Here is an 11,782-nt window from a genome sequence, read left to right as displayed (position 1 = left end):
ATTATGAATGTATTGCAAGATTTACAAAATGTGCACTGTCTCTGTAGGTATGTGTATGTATATGTGTATATAATTCACACACACACACACACACACACACACACATATTTATACATAATCTCCTTTGAGTAACAGATGCTGATTCAGTAGTGAAAGTCTCTAAGATTATTACTGTGGTCTCCATTTTTAATAGGAAAATAGGTACACAGAAATTATTTCATATTCACAATAATTCACAATTCACAAAACAATAAGTTTTTTCCCCTACATTTTCACTAGGAAAAAAAAAATACTGAACTTTTGAGTATTATTGTACATATTCATTGAGGGTTATTTTGACTAAGCAATTTGCTATAGATATATCATTTCACTAAGAATATGCCCAAATACTCCAGAAGTGCTGAGAATATTGTTTTTTTTTAAATATTGTTTTTATTCTTGTTCTTTTTATAATCTGCCTCTTTTAACAACTTATTTGTGTAAATAATGGATAATATAAAACAATTTTCAAATTATATTTTGGTCAAATAAAATTTAACAAACCATCCTTAAAAGAAATATTTATTGTGTTTAAAATAAGTTAAAATTGAGGGGACATAAAAAGGAACTTCAAAGATGCTAGTTTTATCGTTTTGTGAAAATAAAAATTTTGCTAAGATTTTTAAACAAAACTACACAAACAGTAAACAGGATGAAGTATAGACAATAGCACAGCTTTCCACAATTTGCTTCATATTCTGTGCAAAGGAAATACTCTCAGAAAAGATATTTTTAAAGCGGCATCTTAATGCTATTTGTTTTATAGAGTCTGTCTTAGAGACAAGAAAAATAATTTGTAAAACTAGGGAAAAATAAAGTACAATCAAAACCTATGTAACAAGTAACAGTGCAATATGAGATAGTGACACTATTCAAACAATTCCCTTGAGACTATACTGTGTTTTTGTGCTTACTTAGCTTAATATAATTCAATAAATTAGAGCTATGATTGTAATATAATACATGCCTGCAAAATTTTCTAAGTGTTTTTTATAACAGTTTACTCAAAGCTCAATGAATACATTTGAATAGAGGCTTTCAGTTTTGCAAATAAGTAGATAAAATATTTATTTCTTAATCGTAGTGGTAGTACCCTTTGGGAAGGAAAGCTAGTTTTTACTGTTTTCCCTATTCCTTTCATTATAATAAAAGCATCTCTTTTACTATTGTGAATTCTTAAGAATTCTTAATTCTTTCAAACCAACTTGCTTTCTTTTACATGAGTTTAAGCAATGCTGTCATGTCATGTAATTCATAGATTGTAAAGAAAAAAGCACAATACACAGACTATTTTACTTGCATTTTCTAAGAATTATGTTGCCAACTTTTTTTTGTGGTCATTTTATTTTAACCACATTAAATCTAATTAGCAGTGTGCTATTTCCCCTTTAGAGCTTTGCAATTCAGAAACATTTTTTCTTCAAAACTTATTTCCAAATTAGTCCCTTGGATATTTAAAAATCTTCATATAAAGTTCCACTTAAATATCTGCAAGCAAGCATTGAAAAGAAAAAACCAAAACACACTCATTTTCTCTGCCAAAATAAATACTGCTTATTGAAATGCTCTTCCTAATGGTTCAGTACTGATTTCAGATATTCATCAATTTAATTTTGCACATCTTCAGTGGTTAGAAACAGCATACACAAGCATTACCATTGACACTAAAGTGACATATTGCAATCTTGCTCAGAGAGCACTGGTCAAGCCTTAAGTGTGCAAGAATAAGAAAATGGATATTTTCCCCCATCTATAATATATACATCCATATATGTACATATTCACAATCTATTCAATGAAATAAGAGAGTGGAAACTACATGAAAGTATTTTTAAAAATTGGCATAAAGGAAATAATTTGACATTTAATGTACAATTCACTAACAAAATGCAAATCTAACTGAGAAAGAAATTTTTATACATAAACAATATAACAAAATAATTTTGATGCAAGTAGTGATTTATCCCCATAACTCTTCTGTTCGTCCAAATTTGTAGATGAGGGTACTAAAAAATATGAAAAATATACAGTTTCACATAGTAAGAAAAACTTGAATCTATATGTATGTTACAACATATGTATTTCAGTTCAATTTTGGAACCTTTTTGAACTAGAAATGTCTAAATTGCTTTGAAGATTATTCTTAGTACATAAATAATATTTTTATAGAGAATAGAGAAGAGAATTTTCAGTATTATTCTCTTTCAAATTCAACCATATCTAAAAATTGGGAACTTAGTTTTTCTTGTTATTATGATTATTATTAAAAATAACAACTTTGCCATTTATAGTTAAGGTCTTTCCTCTAAAAAATTTTGAGACAGTAAAATTATTTAGGTACCAATAACTTCACCAACTATATTTGAGTGCCTCCCTCTAGTATCTCAGAGATCAATAGTTAGCTCTTTATTCTACTCCAACAGTACCTGCTACTTAAAATTGTAACTGATATTCATATTCAACTCTCAGATAAAATATAGTAAATAAAAATTCTAAAACTACAATCACCACTATAGGTGCGAAACAATATTATAAAACCATATTTTTGGTTCTAATTTATAACACAGATTTAAACTGGAAGCTGCAGAAAGTTTTTTGAGAGTAGGAAATTTTGTAATTTGAACCTGTATTTGTCAGGCCAACTGTTCTAATTGATGAGGGGGGGAAGGTACAGAGGACATTTTTAGCTGATTGAAAAAGCAACAACAACAACAAAAAACTAAAGATCTGAGTGGCACTTTGAATCAGCATAAAAATACCAAGGGTAATTGTTTGTTTTTTTTTTAAAAACGTCATAATACATGTGTGATCATTGACCTACTAAAAATAATTCTTATAAGATTTCATGTAACTGGTATAAAATAACTGAAACTATCAAGTCACTGGCATTTTTTAAATGACAAGGTCACACAGGTTGCGAAGAGTTGGTACTGCCCAAAGAGCTACACTCAAAAAACTTCAGAGAAGTTATCATCTAAATCATAATCATTAAGCATCACAAAGGTTCACAAAAAGATAGGGATTTTTAATTTGTTAAAAGTGCTTTCCTAGGGAAATTTTGTCTTTTCTCTTATTTTCAACTAGATCAAGTCAGTTTCTATTCCATAAAACATTTCAAAGAGAAATGCCTCCATCTTGTGGCCTTTTAGCAAATTATATCTAAAGGTGATTACTGCTATGTGCTTTTTTTGCATTTGCCCACATTTAAACAGAACTAAACCTCAACTAGTTAACAATTAGTTATTACATATAATTTTATACTTAAGTGTTACTCTTGGTGCATAATTAAATGCATAATAGTATCATAGCTCATTCTAAATGAACCCAATGAATTTATATTTTATTTTATATTGTTTTTAAAATGTACTTATAAATAGAACTGAAATTTCAGAAAACTTTATAGGAAAAAATGAAAAAGTGATTAACTTACCTAAAAAATATAAGTGCATTTTGAAAAAATACAGCTAATCCTGGATAAACATTAGTATCTGCAAGAATTAAAAATACATGCCAAGAAAAACTGTTATCAACATATTCAATAACAAAAATATCAGTGTTAACCACAAACAGAACATGTGATATATCAAAAAATTCCTATCAAAAGGAACCAAAAAAACTATGATTTCACTGAATTATCTGTTTTTTTAAAAAGCATTTACCTTAAATAATAGTTATAGATTCATTACCCTAAAAATGGATTTTTCCCCTCAAATAAAGAAAAATGACAAAACAGAAATGGACACATCACCTAGGGCACTGTTTATGTCATGTGGGCCAAGAACACTTAAAGGCAGACAAGGATTCCTTTTACAGGGTTCATTAATCCACAAATACTTTCATTCTGTTATTATTTTCACAAAACAATGGCTGATATTTGAAAGGGGGAGCAGAGGAGAAGTTCTTCAACCCCAAAGACAGAAACCATTGACCTAGGGCAAAAACAGATGCAGGGGTTTTTTCTTTTAAATTTACTAATTTTTTTTTAGCACAATTGTCATGCTATTAGATGGATCAGAACTGTTTGCAACAAAAGCAGGAGCCACATACATATACTCTCATAGCTCCCAAGATCACCATGGAAATGTTGAATATTGACGAAAACAAAAGTAGTTGAAAACTTTTTTTTTTTCTTTTTCTGAGACTGGGGTTAAGTGACTTGCCCAGGGTCACACAGCTAGGAAGTGTTAAGTATCTGAGACCACATTTGAACTCGGGTCCTCCTGAATTCAAGGCTGGTGCTCTATCCACTGCGCCACCTAGCTGCCCCCAGTTGAAAACTTTTTTTTTTTTTAATTCATTTTTCCAAATTATCCCCTCCCTCCCTCCACTCCCTCCCCCCATGACAGGTAATCCCATACATTTTACATGTGTTACAATATAACCTAGATACATTATATGTGTGTAAATACCATTTTCTTGTTGCACATTAATTATTAACTTCCGAAGGTATAAGTAACCTGGGTAGATAGACAGTAGTGCTAACAATTTACATTCACTTCCCAGTGTTCCTTCTCTGGGTGTAGTTATTTCTGTCCATCATTGATCCCAGTTGAAAACTTTTAATAGATTGTCAACAATTCTCTTAATGCATTTTTCTACAAGACTTCTGAAATATTATAATATATTGTCAGTAAATAGTGTAGAACAAAAAATACATCTTCACCTATCCTGTCCAAAACTCATTTATTCATCTATCTCAGAAAACAACAGAGATCAAGGAAATGAGAAAAAAGGCCTCTCTGCTTAAGGAATGGCCCAGAATCAGTGCACTAAGATTCATACTCTCTCTGATGAGTTCTTCAACCTATTTATTCTTACTTTAGACTTAATTTTAATACGGTTATTTGGTTTCCTAAATCAGAAAAGATTAGAAGCAAATTTAAAAGGTTCTGAGAGAAAAAATACTATAGGAAGTAGCAATGAATACTTCTGTCAGCAGCAATAAATGAGGTTGGACTTCTGGTAAGGAAAAATTATAACTGGACAGAAGAACTCAAAAAGGGCAGAAGTCTGAGTCATTTAATATAACTAACAATGATACAAACCTCAACAGGCTCTAAAAATCATTAAGAGACATATGATAATAAGGAATTAATCATCAAGAATAAATTCAATTTTATTTTTTCAAGGGAATAAATTGATATATACTTTAAAGGGAAAAGAGAAAGATCCAACTGTATGGAAAATAGTTATCCAGAGTGACTCAAAGAATCTCAGAAGCAGGAAAAGAATGCAGAAGCCAATTTAATCTACCTGAATTTGGAATCCTTGCACAACATTTCTGACAAATGCTTATCCTCTTTGAAACTTCTACTGTTGGGAAATGCACTATCAATATTATTCAATTAGTCTCTCTGCAACTTCCATTTTTCCACTTACTGGTCCTAGTTATAAAAGCAAATGTTTTTTATTTCTTTTTGAAGACTGGGTCTCTTTATCTCGCTCAGGTAAACTGCAGCAGCTAATCTCCCCCAAACATGCATACTTTCTCCACACATAATCCCAACTTCCAATGACCCCTTTCTGCTCAAACACAACGAAGACACTTGATTGGCTCAAGACCTAACTGCAGCTCTGCCTCCTGAGCTTAAGAGATCCACTCCATTCATCTCAACCCTACTAGGAGCAGAGGTTACAGTTAGTTATCACCACAAATTTAAACCTTAAATCTAAAACAACTTTAAACTTTTTCCACAAATCTAAATCTTTAGATACTTGAAAACAGTTATTACCTTTCCCTCTAAGTCTTCTAGTTCTTTATTTTGTTCATCGAATCTCACAACTTGATCTCTACGTGTATCACCACCCTGGTCTCATAACACTTATCAATAGATAGGAAACATAGTCAATGTAGAGTACTGAGCTTGGACTCAGGAAGACAAGTTCAGATCCAGCCTCTCAGGCAGTTACTGTGTGAACCTGGCACCTCATTTAAACTGCCTCAGTACATGTAAAATGGAACTTAACTTCCAGAGTTGTTGGAGAATGAAATGGGATTATATTTGTAAGATACTAAGCACAAGGCTAAGGTATAACAGGCACTTATTGTATTCTCCCTTTCAATACATGCTAATTCTTCAATGGTCCTTCTTTCCAATATAGCACTCAGAACTGAACACAATATTCTAAAACAGAACAAAAGAGAAATATCATCTCCTTTGTTCTGAACTTATTCTCTGAGGGTTCCAGAGAGGTGAAATGCATTTACCGTTCATCATTGTTCAACATCATTAAATACCGTGATAATTTGTTGCTTTTTCACTGGGAAAGCAGAGCAGAAAATAGGTGGAAATGTTAGATTAAGTTCTAATCTCATGATATATTAGATATAGAATCTATACAGGTTCATAGATTTAGAGCTGAAAAGGACCTTAAAAGGCTATTGGGTCCATTTTTTCTCATTATATAAAGAAACTAAAGTACACAGATAGTGTAGGATTTAAACTCGGGTCTTCCTGATTCCAAGCACAACAATCTATCATTGTACCATCAGAAAATTGCAATAAAGATCTTTGTAGAAAAGTAATTTTGAAACTATTTTCATGGTTGTCACAGGATAAAGAATTTTCATGGTTGTCATAGGCTTTAAAAACAAATTGAAGTAAAAAAAAACTCCAACTAATATATTATTTACTAAAACACTAAAAATGAAATGTTACATTACACCACAGAAATACCCCCTAACAAAAATTATATTCATTTCACCAAGATAAGAACAAAGTAAGTTCTGTATCAGTAATATTCAAATTACTCAATGACAACAGGGATTTCATCCAACATGTAAAATTTCTTTATATTTAGCTTTCATCCAATAAACAACTTCACTTTATTAACATCAATATTTCATTTCATCAGATGAAGACCAAAAAAAGTTAAGAGAATTTTATTAGTATTGTGTCAAATTGTTCTCTTCTTTGTGTACTAAAATGTTAATGTTTGCTGCTGGTTATTACATGCATAACAAAAATCTCCTAATGTGCAAAATGCAACACATTTTTGGACCTGGCCACTCTAGGAATTTTGTCTGACTACACTTATTTGTTAAAAAGTGTTGTTTTTTTCTTTTCTGGGGAAGAAAGTGGGAAGGAGGAGAAAAAATGCTTGGTAATAGAAAAAAAAACCTTTAATTTTAGAAAAGACCATTCTATCATCCCCTTTAGGAATTATATGCCATTTTTCCTATTTCAGAAACAGACAAATTTTAGTTCCTCAAGTCTAGGAACTAGAACTAGTAAAAAAAAAAAAAAAAAAAAAAAAAAAGTCTAATCTAAAACTAAAAGTTCCCCTCTCCCCCAGGCAATTGGAGTTAAGTGACTTGCCCAGGGTCACACAGCTAGGAAGTATGATGTGTCTAATAGAGACCAAATTTAAACTCAGGTCCTCCTGACTTCAGAACTGGTACTCTATCCACTGCGCCACCTAGCAGCCCCCAAATTAAAAGTTTTTAACTTAAGTATATATTTGCCTTCACATTAAATTTAAAACAAATTTTACATTAGGTGGTTAACAAACTAAAGTTGATTACATTAACATTTATTGGAAAAAAAAAACTGGAAGGAATGAACTTACTTTGAGTAACATATGCACCAAAAAGAATCCACATTGACGCAATAAGGGAACCAAACATCAACATGAAACCAATGAAAAGCCAAACTCGAGCACCTGTAAAGATGATAGGATTTGTCATTTTGGGCTATTTTCATGTTTGTTCAAGTATCTTGGAAATCTGGTAGTATTTCATCAATCTTATATTCTGCTTTTCAGCACCATCATCTACTATTGTACACAGCTTAAAACTACAATTACACAAAAAAGCTCTCTGGCCAACTCAGACAGCTGTTAGAAAACCTTTGCAATATTTGGTTATCTGGTTTCCAGAATATTAAAAATTTAAATAAATTAAATTGAGAATTAGAAGTTGTTTCTAAGGCTATGATTATAGCCAAGGAGGCAGAAAATTATAGAAAGCAGAAAGATGTTTAAAAGTAGAGCAGATCCAAATGAACTGAACCAGCTAGAAAGAAAGAATTCAGGAAAATGAGTGTGAACCACTACACAGAATTCCCAATCCCTCTATTTTTGTCCGCCTACATTTTTGAGTTCCCTCACAGGTTAATTGTACACTATTTCAAAGTCCGATTCTTTTTGTACAGCAAAATAATTGTATGGATATATATATATATATACATGTCCATACAATTATTTTGCTGTACAAAAAGAATCGTATATTTAATATATACTTTAACATATTTAACATGTATTGGCCATCTGGGGGAGGGAGGGTATGGGGGGAAGGAGGGGAAAATTGGAACAAAAGGTTTTGCAATTGTCAATGCTGAAAAATTACCCATGCATATATCTTGTAAATAAAAAGCTATAATAAAAAAATACAAAAAATAAAATAAAATAAAAGTAGAGCAGACAGTTCCAAAGATCTTGTGATGATGACAGCCATCTACACTCAAAAAGGGAACTGTGGGAACTGACTGTGGATTACAACATAGCATTTTCATTCTTTTTGTTGCAGTTTGCTTGAATTTTATTTTCTTTTTCATTTAAAAAAAAAATTTTGATCTGATTTTTGCGCAAGATAATTGAATAAATATGTATACTTATATTGGATTTAACACATATTTTTACTATGTTTAACATATATTGGATTACATGCCATCTAGGGGAGGATGTGGGAAGAAAAGGGGGGAAAATTGGAATACAAGGTTTTTCAAGAGTCAATATTGAAAAATTATCCTTGCATATATTTTGGGGGGAAAAAAAACTTCAATTAAAAAAGTATATTTCCCAACTATATTTTTTTTAAAAGTCGCCAAAGAGGGTCCATTAAATGTAGGAGCAAAGTAACCCTTAAATACAATCCTAGACCATGAAAATTGCCACTCAGTACACAATATTCAATAATGACATTAATGATCCTGAGTCATAAAGCAAAGGTGACAGTGCTACATGCTATTTCAAAAGGCAAGAATTAATACTACATTTCAGACATTCTGTTCTAAATGATCTTTTAGTGTTGCTGGTTACAAATACCAATTTTCCAACCTTCCAGAAAATGGAATTATCTTAAAGGGCTCAGTCCTTGACAGTCAGGAAGCCTTAAATTCAAATTCCAACCCAGAGACAATCATCAGAGTGATCCTGGGTCCCAGCTTCCTTAACTATAAATGGAAATTACAAGATTACAGGATTGTGGTAAAAACCAAGCAAGATAATGGAAAAAGACAAATATGGAAATATCTTTAAAAGGATTGCTTGCTGCCCTGGAACAGGTAGAGGTAAAGGAGGGAGGGAAAAAATTAAGAACACAAAATTTTACAAAAATAAACACAGAGGGGCAGCTAGGTGACACAGTGGATACAGCACCAGCCCTGAAGTCAGGAGGACCTGAGTTCAAAGCTGGCCTCAAACACTTAACACTTCCTAGCTGTGTGACCCTCGGCAAGTCACAACCCCAATTGCCTCAGAGAAAGAAAGAAAGAAAGAAAGAAAGAAAGAAAGAAAAGAAAAGAAAGAAAGAAAGAAAGAAAGAAAGAAAGAAAGAAGAAAGAAAGAAAGAAAAGAAAGAAAGAAAGAAAGAAAGAAAGAAAGAAAGAAAGAAAGAAAGAGAGAGAGGAGAGAGAGAGAGAGGAGAGAGAGAGAAAGAAAGAAAGAAAGAAAGAAAGAAAGAAAGAAAGAAAGAAAGAAAGAAAGAAAGAAAGAAAGAAAGAAAGAAAGAAAGAAAGAAAGAAAGAAAGAAAGAAAGAAAAGAGAGAAAGAAAGAGAGAAAGAAAGGGAGAGAGAGAGAAAGAAAGAGAGAAAGAAAGAGAGGGAGAGAGAGAGAAAGAAAGAGAGAAAGAAAGAGAGAAAGAGAGAGAGAGAGAGAGAGAAAGAAAGAAAGAAAGAAAGAAGAAAGAAAGAGAGAGAGAGAGAGAGAAAGAAAGAAAGAAAGAAGAAAGAAAGAAAGAAAGAAAGAAAGAAAGAAAGAAAGAAAGAAGAAAGAAAGAAAGAGAGGGAGAGAGAGAGAAAGAAAGAAAGAAAGAGAGGGAGAGAGAGAGAAAGAAAGAAAGAGAGAGAGAGAGAAAGAAAGAAAGAAGAAGAAAGAAAGAAAGAAAGAAAGAAAGAAAGAAAGAAAGAAAGAAAGAAAGAGAGAAGAAGAAAGAAAAGAAAAGAAAAGAAAAGAAAAAAATGAATGTTGAAAACTATCTTTACATATATTTGGAAAAATAAAATACTACTAAAAAAAGATAAAAGGATGATATAAGAAAGGAGCTTTGTAAACTTTAAAACACATTATTATATATTATTTAACAGATTTTATTTTATCACTGGAAGTCAGTACTGATCATATATATCATTAGAACCCCTATGTACAATTCATTTTGTCTATTTTGTTAGCTATGAATAACCCTATAAAGGAGACTAGTAAAAGAAATATTATTTCTTACTATACAAAATGAATAGGCTAAAGGTCAGTGATTAAGTGAATTGCCAAAGGAATAGCCTATATCAAAGACATAACTTGGATTCATATCTTCTGATTTCAAAGGAAAATTCCTGCCACTGAACCACACTCACTGACTTCCCAGTTGGTTTCCCAGCAGCATTCTTCTTTCTCATCTTTAGATAATAGCTAAGCAAAGAAGCAACATCAGAAGGACTAAAAGTTTAGGGCCTGCCTGATCCCCCTACCCTCATTCCTCCTTGTCAGTAGATTCTGTGAGCATTACTATGGGAATTAAATAATAAAATACTTCATTTTTTAAAATTAAGATTTAAACAGAGAAGCTAAGATTTTTGTAGCTCTTTTGTCCTATCAAAGGGAAAAAAACCTACAGTGCTGATTAGGCAGCTGAAACAAGACTTAATAAAATGCTGCATGACAAGCGAATGGAAACAAATCTTCAAAATATCTCATGCTTCCATTCCCACCTCAAATTCCCCAAACACCACCACCAGAAAAAAAGAAAAAAAAAAACAAAACATAGATGCTACCTTCAACAATACCTTAAAGAAGTGTAACCAGCCGTTGGAGTTAGGAGGATGTGAGTTCAAAATCTGACCTCAGATACTTAATACTTTCTAGCTGAGTAATTCACTTAACTCCAATTGCCTCAAGTAAAAAAATAATTTAAAAAAAAAAAAAAAAAAAAAAAAAAAGACAACCCTGTACTTTTGTGATAATTTCTCAATTGATATAACTTGCAAATACTCTATAATTCACCACTCTGTTCTAAAATGGTTGTGGTCAAAAAGTCCCTCAGCTTGTGACCAATCCAGAAATAAACTTAGTTGTATTGCATTTGACAGACATTTATTTGACCTATCAACAAGCCTATATTATAAGTCTTCATAGCTTGGTGGATCCTTCTATAACCTTCAAAAACACAGGATCATTTTCACACTATGATGAAGTATCACACTAAAGCTTTAGAAGACCCACCAAAGTAAGCCATGTCAAAAACTATAACAAAACATGAAGTTTGAAAGCATAAATGAAAAAGAATTAGCCTAGTTCTAGAGTATTCAAAGATAACAGAGAAGCTGGATATTTGCTCAATTTAATCCACAGCCCTTTCAAAAAACTGGAAATGTAATTATTGTTATTGTTACAATGAAATTCCATTATGATAAAAGCATCAGATTCCTAGAAAAGTTTATTTTAGAAAAGTTTAATGTGGATTAAAAGATATTATTATTAAGTGAAAATTTAAATGTTTCCCAAAAATCAATCAGCAATTACTTATCAAAA

The 11,782-nt window shown here is 31.7% G+C and overlaps 1 protein-coding gene across 3 annotated transcripts in view; it reads right to left on the bottom strand.

Moving 5' to 3' along the window:
• Positions 1-543: 543 nt before the first annotated feature.
• TMEM50B (transmembrane protein 50B) overlaps positions 544-11,782 on the bottom strand; it is a 33,821-nt gene continuing 22,582 nt past the window's right edge. For all 3 annotated transcript variants that reach the window (XM_074300730.1, XM_074300731.1, XM_074300732.1), the window contains exons 5-7: positions 7,609-7,701; positions 3,470-3,527; positions 544-2,045 (exon numbers count right to left, since the gene is read on the bottom strand). In XM_074300730.1, coding sequence (XP_074156831.1) covers positions 2,000-2,045; positions 3,470-3,527; positions 7,609-7,701 — 197 coding nt within the window. In that variant the 3' untranslated portion in view covers positions 544-1,999. The remainder of the gene's footprint in view (positions 2,046-3,469; positions 3,528-7,608; positions 7,702-11,782) is intronic.

Source organism: Sminthopsis crassicaudata, chromosome 3 (genome assembly GCF_048593235.1).
Source record: "Sminthopsis crassicaudata isolate SCR6 chromosome 3, ASM4859323v1, whole genome shotgun sequence".
NCBI lineage: Eukaryota > Metazoa > Chordata > Mammalia > Dasyuromorphia > Dasyuridae > Sminthopsis > Sminthopsis crassicaudata.
The sequence above is the reverse complement of the archived record's forward strand: the minus strand, read 5'-3'. Positions and strand labels throughout refer to the sequence as shown.